Source organism: Danio rerio, chromosome 15 (genome assembly GCF_052040795.2).
Source record: "Danio rerio strain M-AB ecotype USA chromosome 15, GRCz13ab, whole genome shotgun sequence".
Taxonomy (NCBI): Eukaryota; Metazoa; Chordata; class Actinopteri; order Cypriniformes; family Danionidae; genus Danio; species Danio rerio.
The window spans coordinates 20,084,476-20,103,561 of NC_141035.1; the positions used below are offsets into that span (position 1 = coordinate 20,084,476).

At 35.5% G+C, this 19,086-nt stretch overlaps 1 protein-coding gene and 1 long non-coding RNA gene across 2 annotated transcripts; both read right to left on the minus strand.

Annotated features, from left to right (window-relative positions):
• Positions 1 to 1,220: 1,220 nt before the first annotated feature.
• LOC147840595 (uncharacterized) lies at positions 1,221 to 4,523 on the minus strand. Its single transcript, XR_015509253.1, has 2 exons — positions 4,420 to 4,523; positions 1,221 to 4,015 (listed from the first exon to the last, which is right to left on the minus strand). It is a non-coding gene; the product is annotated as an uncharacterized LOC147840595 (long non-coding RNA).
• Positions 4,524 to 11,094: 6,571 nt separating this feature from the next.
• tubd1 (tubulin, delta 1) lies at positions 11,095 to 18,943 on the minus strand. Its single transcript, NM_001002093.1, is given in 8 exon segments — positions 11,095 to 11,310; positions 11,384 to 11,567; positions 12,613 to 12,753; positions 14,441 to 14,605; positions 14,692 to 14,923; positions 17,288 to 17,504; positions 17,575 to 17,722; positions 18,584 to 18,943. Coding segments are annotated over 8 exon segments (1,341 nt in total). The 5' UTR covers positions 18,735 to 18,943; the 3' UTR covers positions 11,095 to 11,207.
• Between the last annotated feature and the right edge of the window lie 143 nt (positions 18,944 to 19,086).

A 19,086-nucleotide genomic window follows, 5' to 3' on the forward strand; every position in this document is an offset into this window, starting at 1 on the left:
GGCTTCGGGCATGATGTAGTGGAGTAGCAAGTAACATGCTATTAGGTCATGTGACCGCTAGATGGCGATCTTGGATAATAAGAAGCTTACCACCACTAGGAGTTTGTCAGGGTCATTGGTCTTTAATTATATTCATCTGTCTCCCTATTCTACTGCATCCCAGAGTAATACAAAGCACCAAAAAATGTTTAAAAAAAATATATTCAGTATATTTACCATGTTTTTGAACGCAACTCGCCGTCACGCCGTGACGGAGATTCCCGAGGCTGTTTGCTCCAATCAGAGGTGTTGCTCTCTTCAGCGCTCACCATGACAACGAGACTCCCAGCAGTGACGTCGCCATGTAAACATTTGCATATGCATTCCTATAAAGCTCGGCGGTTCTCGCTCGGTGTTGTCAGTTGTGACGGTGTTGCTCTTTGTACTTGACCAAGGTAAGTTCCAAATAAACTTCTTTCTCTAAACACCTGTCTCGTGTTTCATTTGTCATGTACAGCACTACACTGTCATATGGGTCCGCTGAATGCATTCGTACGCAACGTGGTTTGACAATAAAGTAGTCTAACTAGTAAATAGTTGTCAAAAATGTACCTTCATTAGTCAACATTTGGTCAAGGTAGTAAAAAGTTAGTCAAAGATGTCCTAAGACATAATGGTAATGTTATGGTTGTTACGTGACTGTATTTACTTTTATTATTATTATGTATGTTTAAAACCAGCAGAATATACTATATATTTAACATGTCATGAACTTACTGTTATTCAAAAAATTGCTTAATAAAAATTTCCTAAGACAAGAATGGCTATTGTTTTGGTTTTATGTCAAACTACTGTAGGTTTTAAGTTACTACAGCAGATATAGGCTACCTATATCCTAATAATGGTAGTCAGAGTTATTTTAATGACCAAAATCGAGTAAAACGTCTCTTACTCTAGTACTTTTTGCATGCAAAAGTCAAATTTACAGTTTTCAACAACAAAATTTTGTCTCGTAAAAATGACCAGTGGGGTGTGAGAAAAAAAAGTTAATGTCAAGTTATATATTATATATAAAAGAAGTTGAACAAGTTGTCATAATATTCAGTCATAATGCATTTTTCTGTACATTTCCATTAGACGTTTTTTTCTAAATCTATAATTGGTAAATTGCTCCCAGGTCAATCTGGACTTTGTCTAATGAAGGTGAGGCGTATCTGAAAGGAGATTGTCCTATGTTCACATTTTTGCTTTTTTTTTTTTTTTTTTTTTGTCCTATGGAGTGCTGTCTTTTCCTTTCTGTATCACAATGACATGATCTGGCAACAAATCACAGTACAAACTGCAAAAAAATGAAATAAATTAGCCGAAGCTTACATGAGAACATCCATCCAGAGTACACTGTTACATTGACAACATGAGTAAGTAATTTGACTGTCTTATCCGTACACAATGACACAAGGACTTGTCATTCTGACGGCACTGACATGTTCATTGAGAGATGAACCAAGGACTTTAAGCAAGAGACTGGCTTTTGCAGGTAATCCATGCTGTTTGGCTATTTGTATGTGCTTTTTTGAGAAATGCACTTACTGCTTAGCAAATTTTAAATCTGACAAGTTTACCCAAGCGACTGAAAAAACTGTAATACAACACGAGTTAATGCAAAGATGAAAGGTCTGCAAAGACAAAAGTGTGTATTTTTATTTGCACATATCATTTTATAAAACTAGTAGTAGCGTATACATAATTCGGTTGTATATTTTTGGCTTAATATTTAATACTCGTTTTGATGTAACCATGTCTATAGTGGAATGGAATCTATAGTGGAATGGAACATCACAACCATGGTTTCTGCAGGTGTCAGTCACTATTTCAAATGTATGACTTTTTAAGTCTTCTCTTAAAACCATTGTGACCCCGACATTTCTCAGAGGTGGTTATAAATATACAAATGTTGCATGCACACATAACAATAGGCCTATATAAGCATGAGCATATTGCCAACACAAAAAGTGCAACAGTCTTAACAATCATGGGCTATAGTTTATATAATCATTTATTCATTTGTTTAATTCAATATTAATAACCCAACCTCAACGAGACCGGTGGACAGCATGTTTTCAGGACAAGTCTATTGGTTTAATTTCGGAGATCATCCTCAATGGTCAGTTGTGGCCTGTGTTTATTTTCAATTTTAAAGTTTTCTAACGGGCGAATGACATGATCTAGTGGGTCTGTCATCTTTAATGTGCGCGTTCGTGATTTCAGGAGGCGTGGCTTTGGACAGCAGGGGAGGGATTGTATTTGAAATATTATGCTAACCAGTTAGCATTTTGGCAGATCACCCACTGCAGCTTTAACTGATGTCACACTAAAGCTCCAATCTGTCAGAAGTCAAACTATGGCATTTAAATGTGGTCAGTAATAAAGTTGAACTTATTGTGGTATTTTCAGTATTTTTTGCTAGTAAGATTTGGAGGGGCTCAAAAAAATAAGCCAATGTTGTTCTTGAAAGTACCTTTTTGTCCCTGAAAAAGTACATAGTCAATGGCATAAAGACACACTTAAGGGAAGGTTTTCACTCATCAAAACAACTAATTGATAAAAGACACCAAACATCCCCTAAAAGGTCATTCAGGGTGACCATAACAGTTTAAATATCTAAAAAATACTATTCCTTCATTTTCTTTTCGGCTTAGTCCCTTTATTATTAAACGCCACGGCGGAATTGACCTACCAACTTATCCAGCACAATTTTACGCAGCGGATGACCTTCCGGCCGCAACCCATCTCTAGGAAACATCCATACACACTCATTCACACTCATACACTACGGAAAACTTAGCCTGCCCAATTCACCTGTACAGCATGTCTTTGGACTTGTGGGGGAAACCAGAGCACCCGGAGGAAAACCCACGCGAATGCAGGGAGAACATGCAAACTCCACACAGAAACGCCAACTGACCCAGCTGAGGCTCGAACCAGTGACCTTTTCCTGCTGTGAGGCAACGGCACTACCTACTGCGTCACCTAAAAATATTGTATGTATGGCAAATTTATATCCTAAATAGAGGGTCTCATCACCACAATTTATTTGTGTCTTTTGACAACCAAAGAGTGCTTAAACAGTCGGAAGTCTAAAAAGAAAGAGATGCTTGCTTAGCATGGCACAAGGTCCATTAGGCCTTGTTTTATTGGATTTGGCAACCAAAGTATGGAGTCCCTAAAGAGATAATTCACCCTAAAAATGAAAATGCACTCACCATTTACTGACCTACATGCATGTATTTCTACACGTTTATTCATACGTTTGCATCACTGAGAGCAGGAGAGAGACAGGCTGCACTAGTAAGCAGTAACGTTATCTTCATAACATTGTTTGATTAAAATAAATGATTAACAAATGAGTCTGTCTCGACAGCCTTTACAAGTGAAGGAATTATCTACACACAATCTAAATTCCCAATTAGAATAATACTGCAAACTATATAATACTATTCATGGAAATACCTAAATAACAGACTAATCCAAATGCCCAACACAAGCCTGCAGTCCCATTGAGCAACTTGATAGCAACCGTCTTTTTAAAGAAGCGTAACCGATTGAAAAATTCAAGAGTGTGCTGTAACTGATGTGTTTTATGTCGTAGAACAAAACGTGAAAGTATTTTGAGTTTGTGTTAGCCACGAACCTTATTTAAGCGATTTTACTGAAACCCAATTGAGAAAACCCATTGACTTTGGGACAAGGGAACCGGAACTGCTAAAATTCTAACTCGCTTACGGGTTTTTGCATACAAATTGACGTCATAGTTCCTCCACTCAATTAGGAGTAGGCTAGCCTCAACAAGACTGACTGCTCATTTCGTCTACATCTAGGCCTATTAAACTACGTGCTTTAGCATAGGCCAACGAACTGCAGTACAGACACCAATTCTCACTTAAGCTCATTTCAGGTTATGATTAGACCTGTCCAGTTTCATCTGGAATGCATCCCAGATGACCTTCTGAAGTGGTTTGAGCGATCGGATGGATATCTGATCAGAACAAAAAAACGAATGAAGTGAGCAAACAGCCTCAAAAACACAGACGTGACAGGAATATATATTGAATATAAATGTATTATATTAATTATTTGATAAATATATAATATAAAATTACATAAAATAATTAAAAGGACAAATGCTGGACCTTTTGGCAACACTTTTTCAGTTTAGGTCACAATTCACAGTATTAACAAACAATTAAACTAACACTACTAGCTTAATAAACTAACTAGCTGTTTATTAATAATTAGTAGGGTACAAATTGGGTTTATGTTTAGGTTAGGGTTAGGCATGCCCCCACCCCCGGCTACGGGCATGATGTAGTGGAGTAGCAAGTAACATGCTATTAGGTCATGTGACCGCTAGATGGCGATCTTGGATAATAAGAAGCTTACCACCACTAGGAGTTTGTCAGAGCAGTGTGTCCTTGAGGCTGTCTGCTCCAATGAGGTGTCTCTTCAGCGCTCACCATGACAACGAGACTCAAAGCAGTGACGTCGCATTGTAAACATTTGCATCTGCATCGTCGGTTCTCTCTCAGTGTTGTCATTTCGCTCAGTGTTGCTGTTTGTACTTCACCAAGGTGAGTTCAATACCGACAGTACAGGTGGAGCCACGCCAATCTCACGAAGTCCCTTCGTGAAGCTTCACTCTGGCCCGTCTGTGCTGTAGCTCCTCGCGGTTTGCGTACATAAACGCAATATCGCGAAGAATATTACGTGTTTGTTGCTCGAATTGTGCCGCCGAGCATCATTCCCGTGAACACTGGCACGGACTGGCGCCCGGTTAGCTCGTGCACTCCCTGGGGCGTGCGGCTTGTGAACCCTAGGCAGGGATCAGTACAAGCCGTGAGGACCCTCAGGGAAACAGTTGAGGCCGGTAGTGGGACCCCGCTGCGAGGGTTATGGTGGGTAGGAGCAGCGAGGGCCACTCATTGTCTATTTTAAACTATAGTTTAAAACTTTAGTTTACTACAGTTTAAAATAGAAACCATGTTAATGTTTTAACTGTATGCCTGGCTGTTATAATGTTTTGCTTTGTTTTTCAGCGGAGTTGTTGAGCAAAGAAGGACTTTTGAAGACAACCGTTGAAGACACCCGTGGGTTGTATTCATGAGCATGCGCATTATAATGTTTCCGTGCTGTTTTCTGAAAGTTTATCTTGTTTAGATAAATTTGCAGGTCAAACCAAATAAACTATACTCTAAACACCTGTCTTGTGTTTTATTTGTCCTCTACAGCAATACAGTCATATAAGTCTGTTGAATGCTTTTATGCAACATGGTTCAACAGTTACCGTAAGTAGTCTAACAAATAAATGATTGTTTTAAATGTACCTTCATTAGTCAACATTTGGTTTAGGTAATTAAAAGGTAATCAACGATGTCTAAAGACATAACGGTAATGTTATGTAATGTTGTTACATAACTGTATTTATTATTATTCAGTATGTTTAAGACCATGCAGCAGATTATGATATATATTTAACATGTCATGAACTTACAGTTATTCAAGAATCATAAGACAAGAATGGGTTTTGTTTTGGTTTTATGGCAAACTACTTTAGGTTTTAGGTTGACTACAGCAGGTTTAGGGTAGCAATATCATAATATTGGTAGTCAGGGTTATTTTAATGACCCAAATCAAGTAAAATGTGTCTTACTTGAGTACTTTTAGCATGCAAAAGTCAAATTATATAAATGCAGTTTCCAACAACAAAATTTTGTCGTTGAAATTGACCAGTGGGTGGTGAGAAAAAAAGTTAATGTCAAGTTTTATATATATATATATACATATACATATATATATATATATATATATATATATATATATATATATATATATATATATATATATATATATAAGAAGTTAAACAAGTTGTTTTTATTTACACACATTCTTTTATTAAAATAGGGTATACATAATTGGGTTTTATATTTTTTGGCTCAATAATTATAACTTTTTAGTCTACTCATTTTGATGTAAACATAATAGTACAAAAAGAAGAGTCATGTATTGTAAAACAGATATTTATAAAAAATCCATAGTGGAATGGAACATCACAACCATGGTTTCTGCAGGTGTCAGTCACTATTTCAAATGTATGACTTTTAAGTATTTTTTTTATTAATTAAATTTCAGTCTTATACAGGACTACATGCTAAGGATGTTTTAATTGTTGTTCCCAAACTTTTCAGCCCCCGAGCCTCAAAATAACATTGCCTGTGACTCGTGACCCCAACATTCCTCAGAAGTGGTTATAAATATACAAATTTTGCACACACAACAATTGACCTATATAAACATGTGCATATTACACAAAAAAGTGCAACAGACTTAACAATCATAGGCTTTATATAATGATTTATTCATTTGTTTAATTTATTATTAACTTCACCTCAATGAGACTGGTGGACAGCATGTTTTCAGCACAAGTCAATTGGTTTAATTTTGGAGATCATCCTCAATGTTCAGTTGTGGCCTGTGTTTATTTTCAATGCATTTGCTTCCTATAAAGGAGCCAGAAAGTTTAACTTGGTGCTACAAAAATCAGTCTGTGTTGTTAATCTAACATACTATTCAATCTAATACACAATCCTATGACAAAAAATGAAAGGATGAGGTCTTTTTTTGCATGTTGTTGCTTTTTATGTAACTATTTACTATTTTTATTTACTGTGGGTTATGGGTAAATATTAATTAATACTATTTGATTTAAATACTGCATTAACTAGTCAGATGTCATCATAACCACACTTTTGATGTACTAAAAATGTTTCCTAAAAAATTGCAAGAACAAAAATTAAAACAAGACTAATTTTTAAAATACAAATTTATTACATCGTATACAATATCATTAGGAGAAAATAGCAATCTGTTAACGTTTTAAAGTAAAAAAAAAAAAACTGTAGCCTACTCTCATTCATTAGACAGAAAACAAACTGGCCAGCACATGCAAATGCCCTCAGTCACAATTTGGCCATTTTAATAAAATAATAATAATAAAAAAAACAATAATTATAAATTCTGCAGAATTTATCTGGAAAAAAATACATTTGAAAATTCCTGGATATCAACAATAGCCAAAATATTTTCAAATTAATTTAATATGATCTGATTCTGGTGCTCCACACCTTTTTATTGCTCATTTTTATTTTAGAAATAGATTAGTGAACAAGGAGACCACAATTAAATAGAATGTAAATATTAGAGTAGGGTACTCTGCAACAAATAAGGCAGGGATAATAAGACAAAAAATCTAAAGAAATACATTTTAGAACTCAGATTAAGTAATTTATTTCAGACAAATAGTTATTGAAATTCAAAATACACCACTCCCGTTTTAAAAAGGGCATACTTTAAATTGCTGTGTGCATTATACATGGTTTCCTGACTGCCAATTGGTTACTGTTATATAAGAAAGCTACTGCACACAGACAGACTCTCTTTTACAGCGCCTTTGCAAGTCACAGAAGTTAGCTGTTTCGTCATCCTAGGGGTTTTGATAGAATACGAATTGGTAGAGTAAAATATTTCAATGCAATTAAATAAACATAATTGATGTAATATATCAATATTTTAACCCACGGAATAAAAAAAAAACACAGCCCACAGCAAGTGGTTAAAACTAGCCCCATTCTGCAGGAAACTGCAGGCTTGTTAACCCTGGTACAGCTCTTGATTTACACTTCAATAACCTTTTTTTTTTATTTTGTTACTTTCTTAAGTTTTCAGCAAAATTGTTGACATTTATTTTGATTGTACTTCTATTCTTTTGTTAGTTAATTTTTTTCTAGAACTTTAGTTTTTTAATATGTATTCCCTTTTTGATTGATATTTTTGCCTCTCATGTTGCCCTATCTTTCTGTGTGTCTGTTTTGTTGGTTCCTGAGTAATCCCTGACGACTGATTCTTCAGTTCTGACAGACCTTCTGGTGCTTCACGAGTTACCTTTTCCAATGTGAAGCCTGTGGTTCCTTGAGCTGCTACCTAGATTGGAGCTCCCACTTTCTTGACCAGCCAGTTTTCCTATATGTGCCCTGCCCTATTGTGTCTTCCTGCCTCATCCTCTTGTGTTCCTTTTTTGTAAATAAACTGTACCCTGTTCATACTGCTTCTGGGTCCTCCCTTAAAAAGCAGTGACAGACAACATTCATTTTTGAAAGGTAAGACATCTGTTTTAAAAATAAGTCAGATCTAAAATCTAATTAAAATGTTTGATTGCTCCTGTTTCACTTTTTGTAGTGAACCTTTGTAGTAGCATTTTAGAAATAAACATGATTAAGGTTTTGCATTATTTTCACACCGTTTCTCTTGACCAGCAAATCAGAGTTGTCAGCTGGACAGTGCTTTTCTCCATTTTCAGAGCTGGTGTGTCAAATCAAGTCTAATAATGAAAAAAAGCACTCATATGTGCAAAAAGTGTGGAGCAATGATTGGACTTTCCATTCTGTGCATGGGACAGGCTTTAAACTCATATTTTTTTGAGACGTTGACAAAGGGCTCTGTTTTTAATGGTCCATGCACAAAATGGAAAGCGCAGGGCGCAAACGCATTCAGGACGTGTCAGAATCCACTTTTGCTAATTTAAGGACGGGAAAAGCCGCTTTGCGCCGTGGCGCATGGTCTAAAAGGGTTGAGTTTATTTTCTTAGTCAGTTATAGGTGTGTTTTGAGAATAAACCAATCAGAGTCTCATCTCCCATTACCTTTAAGAGCCAGCTGAGTCGCACCATAAGCACATTTGCTATTTACAGGACGTAAGGTAAGTGTAAGTGAAAAAACTGAGCATTTCACAAGCAAACAGTTAACAGTTTTTTTGACAGAAAACAGTTGAACAGAGCATCTACCGCGTGAGAATGAGAGATAAATTATCTACTTTCACTTTCGCTCTCGTAGATAGGGAAACCTTTATGCACAGACATCAATTAGCCTATAAATAATTAATTTTGTTTGTTAAGCGCAAAGATTTGTTTCAAAACTATTTCTAAATTTAGTTCTAATTTCCAGAAAATGAATAAATGAACAATAATAACGAAGTGTGTTCAAAAACCTGAGTTATATCCTAAAACACATGCTGTGCCCCATATGGTCTAAAACCTGACAGGTGGGCAAATCTAAGCTTGTTTTTAATAAAACAAATATAAATATGGATATAATAAATAATACTGCTAATAATAATATTATACAAAAGCAAATTGAACTGAAAAAGCCTCCCGAGATGAAGGAGGCATAAAAGCAGTGGTTTTTCATATTTATGTAGGCTAGAAAATAATATGTTTTGTAATATTTTAATCCATTATATTTATATCCTATATATTCTTATTATATCCTTAATATTTAAATTTTTTATATGTAAAGATATTTGCGTATTGCTCTACATCTTGTGTGTTAGGCTATTAAGCAGTGTGTAAGCGAGGCGCAACTCTGAGCTGGAGTTTAGACTGGGTTTGTTTTGGTCTAATGAAAAATCTATTATAGTTTCTCAAAATAGCAACGCGCCAGCAGTGTGCCTCAGAACGCCTTCTTTTTTAGACTACAACGCCTATGTGCGCACATGAGCGCAAATGCATTTGCTATTTAAACAACGTGGTGCAAAACAGCAAAACGGCACTTGCGTCAAGCTGAAACTAGCAAATAACATTTGCAACGCGCCTTGCGCCGCATTGCTCCGGGTGTATGATAGGGCCCTAAAGGGTGCTGTTAAACGTCAGTATTCAGGGTACCCCTGGGATCCTCCAAATGAAATTCAAGGCTTTTTAAGACCATTTCAAATGAAATTCAATGCCAACTTCGTACTCATTCCAACAGAAGTATAAGGGGAAAATGTCAAACCTGTATAAATTGTGAACTCTAGAAAATAATTATATATAAGTGAGCTACTGGAATTAAATAATACATTTTATTTTAACTATCAGTTATATTCAATCGTCGTCCACCCTGTAGCGAATATGAAGGTCCAACTGCTTACTTTTCGTCATCTTATTGAGACTCTTGTCAAACATGACCACAATCCCATTGGCCTTATTTACCTGGTCAGTCAGTTCTTTAGTTATAAAAGGAGCTGATACAAATTTAGTAATATATGCAGTTTTGTTGCTTCCACATGAGAATGTAGCTGCAACCTCAGAGTCAGCAAACATGGTTTTGAAGTTCTCATTCGATGTGTAAGAGTGGTGCTCAGAGATTGTTTTAAAGACCTACATCACCTCTGCCCGCAAAGTTGTTGTTAAGCCACAGTAAGGATAGGATGTTCCTTGGCTGTGGTGGCAATGCTTCCAATGTAGAAATTTCTTCATTACTGATAGCCAACCTGTTTCAGTAATCGAAGAGGTCTCCGGTGCACAGAACTGCACAATAGCTGGCTGGAGCTGACGAGCAGTACTACACACGGTGTGTTTGGCACTCCTCATATGGGAGTCTAGAGCCCACATCGTCGCTAGCTTAAAAGATTTCTGGCACCAACAGCAGTAGGCGTTGTGGTCATTTCCAGTCACAGGCTTGACTTAAACGTAATTTGGATTTCTTGGCCACAACGGATTAAACCGACACTTTCCCATTTTAGCTGACAAACTAGGCTAGCAACAATCTTGTTCTGTACCTCACTTGTCTAGTAACCATAGTAACGGGTGCTCACGCTTTCGCACTTTCTGCTATGACGTGCATGAATTTTTAATTAGCCTAGATTAGTAACAGTTCATTTTGTTATGGTATGTACTTAATCCTAGGAAAGGCAAAAATAAATGAATAAAATAAGACCTTTTTAATGAAATTAAGGACTTTGTAAACCATATTCAAGGCCTTAATTTGAGATGATCAAATTTAAGACTATTTCAATGCTTTTAGGACCCCGCGGGTACTCTAGTATTAAATCATGTTCATACGCCTTACACTCGTCCCATTTAACATGCAGTATTTTTTTTTTCTCTCCCAAAATAAAATCATTTTCCTAACTTATTTGACTGAGCGAGGATGTTTAGCCTCACCACTGCGGACATGATGCACAATGAGCATTTGTGCATGTCTGGGGGTGGGGGAAGTGAACAGAAATCATAATTACTTTGCTGATTTCATTTCCATTCGAATGTATAATTTTTAACAACAATCTTATAATTATAAATACAACTGCTGCAGAGGCCACTCATTTGGCATCATGCAAAAGTAGCTTTTTCAGTCTTTATGATGTCAAAGATGTGTGTAGCTGGAGATGATCTGTTCTAGTGCCGTAAAACTGTCCAGAAAATCCTCCTCCGAGATTCCAAACTTTGTATACTGGTGAATATAGGCCCTACAAGAAAACAAGCGCATTTTTATGAAGCAATAAAGTTAGCCAAATTTTGCTATTCAAATGTCTTTCTCACCTTGAAGCAAACATGTTCCAAGCCTTTCTAACTATATTGTCCAGGGGTTTCAGAAGCGACTGGCTGTTACTGACCAAAGTGGCCGACTTCTCATATCCATTGAAGGGTATAGGCGAGCTCCATGTGCTGAAACTATTCTCTGCTTTAAGCCACGGCACATATAACGAGGGATCCTTAAATCCATCTGTTGATTGAAGAATTCTTGCTTGTTAGCTTCTCATACAGGTCACTTATAAAATATCATTTTTCTAAACTAACCTTTACTCATTGTGATAAGCGATATTATTGTCATATTGAGATTATTTTAGGTCAAACTTTATTTCGATAGTACGCTAGTTGAATTTAAGTTACATCGCATCTACATGCCAACAATTTCTCATTAGACTATAAGTAGACTGTTGGGTTGGGCTTAGGGTTAGTGTTAGTTGACATGTACTTGCAAAGTTACTTATAGTCAGTTAAATGTCTGTTGAAGGAGCAGTATCAGCAGATATTAAGCAGATAGTCTACTAATACTTTAATGGACCATCAAAATAAATATCCCTCATTATCTCATTTTATGCCACTAATAATATAATTATTATACAGCAGAATAGTAATGTAAATAGTCATAAACATTTTCAAAAGACAAATTATTTAGATCTGTAATTTGATGTTAAAAAGGTACAAGTATGTTAAAAAGGTTAATGTTAAAATTTCCTATATACACACTATTAAATGTCCTATTAGGTAAATGTACAATTAAAAACCTCAACATCGTGTTTAAGGTTATTTGTGAATTTGTAAATATTTATTACAAGACTAAAAATGATTGAGGTCATGTCCATATAAGTCCTAGGTCTATTGGTAACCAAACTTTTTCCCATTGACTTCCACTGTATAAAAAAAAAAAAAAAAAAAAACTTCTACTGAAATTGATGGGAACTATTTTAAGAGTAAATAATTTCTTCTAAAAATAAAAAACTATTTCAGCCTCCTGTTTATGCTTAGCTATTTGTCTTAAGACGCAATGAAAAGAAACAATTTATTAATATAAAAGTAAAATTACTTTTTTTTTTACAAAAGGAGTCTAAGTAAAAAAAATCCTGGAATAAATTTCTGATGGTACTGAACATGAAGTGTTTATACAAAAGTAATTGAAAGAAGTGTTCCGTAAAGTCTAACCAAGAATGTTCTCCGATTAAAATAATGCATGTAAATGGCTGGAAGTATATTGGAAGTCCACTCGCCTGTAACTGCAGTAGACACGTCTTTCCCTCTAAGTATTAAAAGATTAGCCAGTGACGAATTGAAACTTTTATGCCTGATGTTTGTCACACTCTCTGCTCCAGATAGGACCACTGATGGGACATTCACTGTCCAGTCAATCCCTTTAAGAAAGATTTTTTTAGTTGATAATTGATGAAAGGCTTGTTTCACATACAAAGAAATTACATTTACTCAACGTTTACTCAATCTCAGGTGAAAAAAAGAAGATATATTAAAGAATGTTGGAAACTGGCACAAAAAAGAGAGGATGTCAATGGCCACCAGTTTCCAACATTCTTCAAAATATCTGTTTTCAAGGAAACTTAAACAGGTTTAGAACAAGTAAATAGTAAATGATGAGTTTTTATTTTGGGTAACTATCCCTTAATGTAATATGTAAACCCCGGTCAGATCACATGAATTTGCCACAATTTCGACATGTTTTCCTTGACGTAGGGTGTCGTGACACAAGATTCAATTGCTTCTTCTTGCGTAATGAGACATAGTTCACGATAACCAAGCCCATGCCTGTGACACTTCATGACACCATGGCAGAAAGCATGTTGCATGTTTAATTTTTTTCTCATTCTTCACGATGAGTTCCATATTGTGGGTGAGCAATAAGAGCACATTTTTTCTTGGTTATCTCAATGGGTGCTGCCGTTATTACGATGGCCAGGTAATCAAAAATATAGGTTGCATAATTGAATGGGTGGGTCATATCAGTCATTAGTTATGCAAACTTTAACTACTTTTTCTAAAATATTAAGGGCTTTTTAAGCAATTTTATCTGAAAGATTGGCACAAACATCTTCATTTTCACAAGTTTCTGAATTCTCTCATCCTTCCAATCGAGTTTGATCTTCCGAGAAAATCTGGGAACATGTTCAGTGCTGCAAATACATTGCAAAAGCATTTTCTGCTGATTCAACTTGTCATTAACAGGGAAAGCAGTTTAATATAGGCTACTCTGAAACTATGAATATTTCACTAATTTTATCAAGGCTACATTTTTATTTTATTTCACAAACCAACACAATCTCATTGCAATTAGTGTTTTGGTGCATATAGTGGACTTGTTTTAAAGCATGTCACCTCAATTGTTATTCGTTATTCTTGTTTAAAGATGACTAATTATACAAATTATAGCAAACGATATTCGTTTCAAAGAAAAATATACAAATGATATTTTTGTTTGTGCTTGTATCACAAATCTCAGGTATATATTTGCTCATTTTTTAAATATGTCTTTATTTTAAAGATTATGTCTTGAGCATCTGATTTTTCCTTGCTGCTGCTAATGTGCTTTCATTTTCTGCGTCTTACTCATGGCAAAGGACAGTAAGAAACCCAGGGGAGGAAAATATACATTAAGATTTCAAAGAAAATATCTTGATATTAAAAATTAATCATAAGTTTGATCCAATCCATGTTGTAACGAATGCCTTTAAATAATGTAGTTATTAGTTGTCTGCAAGCATCAGTGTTTATTGAGATTAAAATAAGATTAAAAAAAGTTAAATTGAGATAATATTTGTTATAGGAACACTTGTGACTGCTTTGGGAAATAATGCTTGTCGTAGACGTCACAGAATGACTAATCGTGAAGGAAAATGTTGACTAGCACTATTGTTACCAATGACAAGTCAAAATTTATCAAGACAAAAATCACATAATCTGACATAATGACTTTCGTAATCGACAATAAAAATTGTGTGCTCTGACTGGGGCTTTAGTATTCTTCAATTTGTGTCATTCATAAAAGATCCCTCATAACAGTACATTGGCTTACGTCATCATAGCACTCACCTTCCTCCATCCTAGCACTAGCAATTAGCATCTGACGCAGATGCTTGAGCAAACCAGGCCAGTTAAACACACTATAGGCCAGTGACGTGCTAGACATTTGAGGAATGTTACACAAGCTGAGCAGTTTGTACTCTGGGTGACACACCAAGGAGGTAAGCAATTCCCCTGTACACAGCGGATAAACACAACTGAATGAGTGTCATTTCAGTGAAACGACTGTCTGTTATTGATGAAAAATTAGTCATTTGTACCTATGGGGTTCCTGCTGTAATAGTCGGGTGAATGAGCGGTGTAAACGGGCTGAAGGACGCTGGCCAGTTGGTGAGAGATAACTTTATTTATGTCACTGATGGAGATGTGCTTGATGTTCATCAGCTGGCTGCAGATTTTGTGCACCGTGTCATTCTCATGAACCAGAATAGCATCAGAGAGCTGGTAGAGATGGGACAGAGTCAGAACAGAGTTGTAGTTTTGCACAATCACCTGTAAAAGAGGATAAAAACAGTTATTAGATTGAAATTTAAAAATTAATGAACCTTTTATTTCATTATAGTTCAAAACATTTGATATAAGAAATATTATCTTTACATTTATGTTGGTTTACTATGGCTTTTAAAACTGCAAGACAACACAGGTGAATAAAGTAAATCTAAAATATTTCATTAATAAAAATCTGCGTACTTTACCAGCTGATTAATCACAGTGATTTTTTTTGTATTTTTGAAAAAGCTAAACAAGAAAATGTAATGCACACTTCTGAAGTTTGTTTTTCTATTACATAGTTTAAGGAAGGACCCACTAAAAATGTGTGCATGTGTATACAAATTCTGACTTAAAGTTACTTTTATTCTACCAACCAGTTTTTTTGGGAAATGGAAATGACTCAGGCTTCTCCCTAAAGATAATAAGATGATGTACGAGAGGTATCATTGTTGAAAAAAATATTTCTCAGCTTTTATTTACATTTGAACAAAAACTAATGTAATATTTGGCACTGAAGGCAAAATAAACATAGTTTTACCCTCATCTAGATTTTTGTCTTCACAAAAGTTATCGTTAACATAATTTTATTATTAATCATATTTATTTCAAATCACTTTTGTCAAACATAATTTGATGCAAACACCAAAATAGTATGCCTCGTCTTGTAAAGTGTGTAAATGTGTCTGGGTCAGTGTAAAATGTGGCATAATCAAATGCAATAATTTCATTTTGTTGACATAATATTCATTGATTCATTCATTTTCTTTTTCGGCTTAGTCCCTTTATTAATCTGGGGTCGCCACAGCGTAATGAACCGCCTGTTGACAATGATTAAAGGTTATTACAGAGCAGGGGTTTGAATATCTATTTTTATCACTTCATGATTGAGAAAAGCTTATTGAAAATGAGTTTAATATTATAAAAATGTCAGGCAGATGCTTTAGGAACAAATATTTAGAATATAACTGTACAATAGATTTTACATTGGCCAAATTAGACCAATCTAAAGTGTGTAATAAAATAACCTTTTGGGTATCCCCCACCCAGTAGTCTAATATTTAGACATTAGATTTAAAATATCTCTAAAACTGTCATATTTGTGTAACAAAGTATTTTCTTTAAAATTTCAATATTATACATAATTTAAAGCAGAAAAAAAATTATACTAGAATAAAAAAATAAATAAATCAACACAGGCTCATTCTGAAAACGCACCGCTATGTACATTTCTGGAGAGTGCCAAATACATGCTAGGAGCTAATTTTTTTTTAGCAGTTTTTGTTTTGTTGCGAATCCACCAGAGGCCGCTGTGTACGTTTTTTCAGATCACAAATTTCACTGGCGAGTGCCATTCACACCTGCTGTTCTCATGTAAATCCACTAGAGCAGTGGTTCTCAAACTGTGGTACGTGTACCACTAGTGGTACGCAGGCTTCCTTCTAGTGGTACGCGGAGGAATGAAATATGTCATGTACATGCTACACACATTTCTAAATTGATCAAAAATGATGTATATAATATGCCATATATGACACATAGCCTATATTTCTGAGGTAATATACCACGTTTTTTAACTGTGCAGAGTTGTAGCTGCTTTACTGGGCCTAATATGCTACTGTATTTCAATGCTGCTTATTTTGGTGGTACTTGGAGAGACAATTTGTTTCTGAGGTGGTACTTGATGAAAAAAGTTTGAGAGCCACTGCACTAGAGGCCACTGACTGACCAATCAACAGACCCACCCTTCTCCTTCCCTAAAGCCAACCAATAGTGTTTTCAAAAGCACAGATTGACCCAGCCACCCACTTCCCTAACTCAACCGACAGTTTTAAAAAGCAATTAAGAAAAAGTCCTCACCTGATTTTTATCACGTTTTCAGGTTTTACCACATTCTCACCCTGTAATTTACTTGTTTTTGTCTTACCTGCGTCTCAAGTCTGCTGATGTACATAGTAAGCTACATGACAAACTGGTAAAATCGGTTACCAGTGAATTATGTATAATTTATGTTGCATTATATCATGCAAATACATGATCGTGTTATTGTAAATGTGCAGATAAATAATGTATGTGTGTTAACTGTTCACTAACAAAATATTGAATGTATCCTTGGCCACATTATTTTTCAGTCTTTTTTTTTTTATTGCGTACTTATCATATGAACCCCCAAAATAATTCAGTTTAAATAAGTTCTAAGTCTCCAAGTATACATGTTTAAAGACTTTGCTGGATATGACAAAAGGTGACAAAATAAACAAGTTAAACACGAATTGAGCTTAATTTTACAATAAATGTTTTGATTAATTGAGATTAAAAAAAATACATAGACTGCCCTAATTCAAATGCAAAAAAAAAGCCCACTACCTCACCAGCTCCATACGGCCAGGTCACTTGATTTAAGATGAAGGACTGTGGGTAAAGATCCCTCAGACGTTGAGTGATGTAGGTGCCCACACCAGAGCCAGTGCCGCCTGCAACACTCATCATGGTGAAGATCCCGGCCAGACGATCACAGCGCTCCACCTCCATCCGCACTAGATCCTCCACATCCTCCTTGTGACGAGGACCATGAACACAGAACCTGCAGACAACTACATTAAGCTCAGACATCATCACAAACACATCAAACACTCAAGAGCAGATCCTCTTACCCATTAGCCCAGTTGTTTCCAGAGCCCTGCTTCTGGGAGAAATGTGCTTTGTCTCCATATCTCCATCTTCCAGATTTTGAAGCCTTGGCTAGGGCCTGTGAGATAACTTTGGGCTCCATATCAACAAGTACTGACCGTGCCACGAGCTCTGAAAGACATAAAATGACCTTGTTATGAAAATTAATCATGGTTTTACTTTAAAACAGAAAAGAGATTGTATTTAAACAGTGTTTGGGGAAAGTTACTTTTGAAAGTAATTCATTACAATAATGAGTTACTCCCCCCCTCAAAAAAGTAACTAGTTACATTACTTAAGTAATGTGTTACGTTATTTTTCAGTAACTTTTACGTTTTTTCTTTCTTTTTTATATAGAATAGTACTGTCTTTTTAAAACGAGGATGCACTGTATAACCTACACCTTCATTTACCTCTAAAACATCATATACATCTGTATACAAAACTAAATATTTTAGGATAATTTTATCTGAGAACTTCCTGAGCCCAGAGCTATACATGTCATATAAAGAGACTAATGAAAGTTTAAAGCAATGTGTTTGCTACTGTTGTCCTTTGTCTTAAGTAAAATCACTGTCTGTTGAGACAATCCTCTTTTCCTTTTCTTCAATGCGATCAAATTAATGAACACATTCCCTCATTGACTGTGTGATTCATTGTGACTAAAAAGTAACTCATAATACATTTTTAGAAACTCAAATATTACATTTTTGTAATGTGTTACTTTGCTGGTTACTTAGAAAAGTAATGTTATTACGTAACTCACGTTACTTGCGTTACCCCCATTTAAACCAACCACCAATCAACCATGCTACCGTTTCATATAGTTTAACCATGGCGTTTGTAGTAACGTTACGTTAAAACTGTTATTACAAATGCTACTCCAAAAACAATGGTTATTACAGTTTCACTATACTAAAACCACAAGAAGCTAATAAATATCAAATAACGTTATTAGAGATGTGTTAGCAAACATAAGTGTGCTAAACATACCTCCAGCGGAGTTTTCATAGAAGAATCTCTCGTCGCTGCATTGCTTGTACTTCTTTCTGTTTGGTCCATTAGAATCATCGCTTATGACACTGAATAGCTCGTGTCCTATTTGGTTTCCACACTGACCTAACTGTAAGCTTACAACCGACATATCTCAGCAATTAAACATCGCGACAGCATAGCATTGTGTATAAAGTTAATATAACGTTAAGTTAAACTAGGTTTAACTTAAATTAACGAGGTGACATTAATGTAAGGAGAGACAGAACAACCCTAAGACATACACAATATCAAATAACTTTACGTTTCTAACGTTACTGCTTCAGACTTTTATGAAGTAGAAGCTGATCATCTGACTGTTTACGGTTGAAGGCGGGTGAAGGTTTGTAAGCATCGGTACTGATGCATGATGGGACATTGAGTAAAAAAGTACCACCAGCAGATGGCGCACAAAACACATTTAGATTTCTGCGACTCACTTGTTCTGCTTTTGTATTCATGTA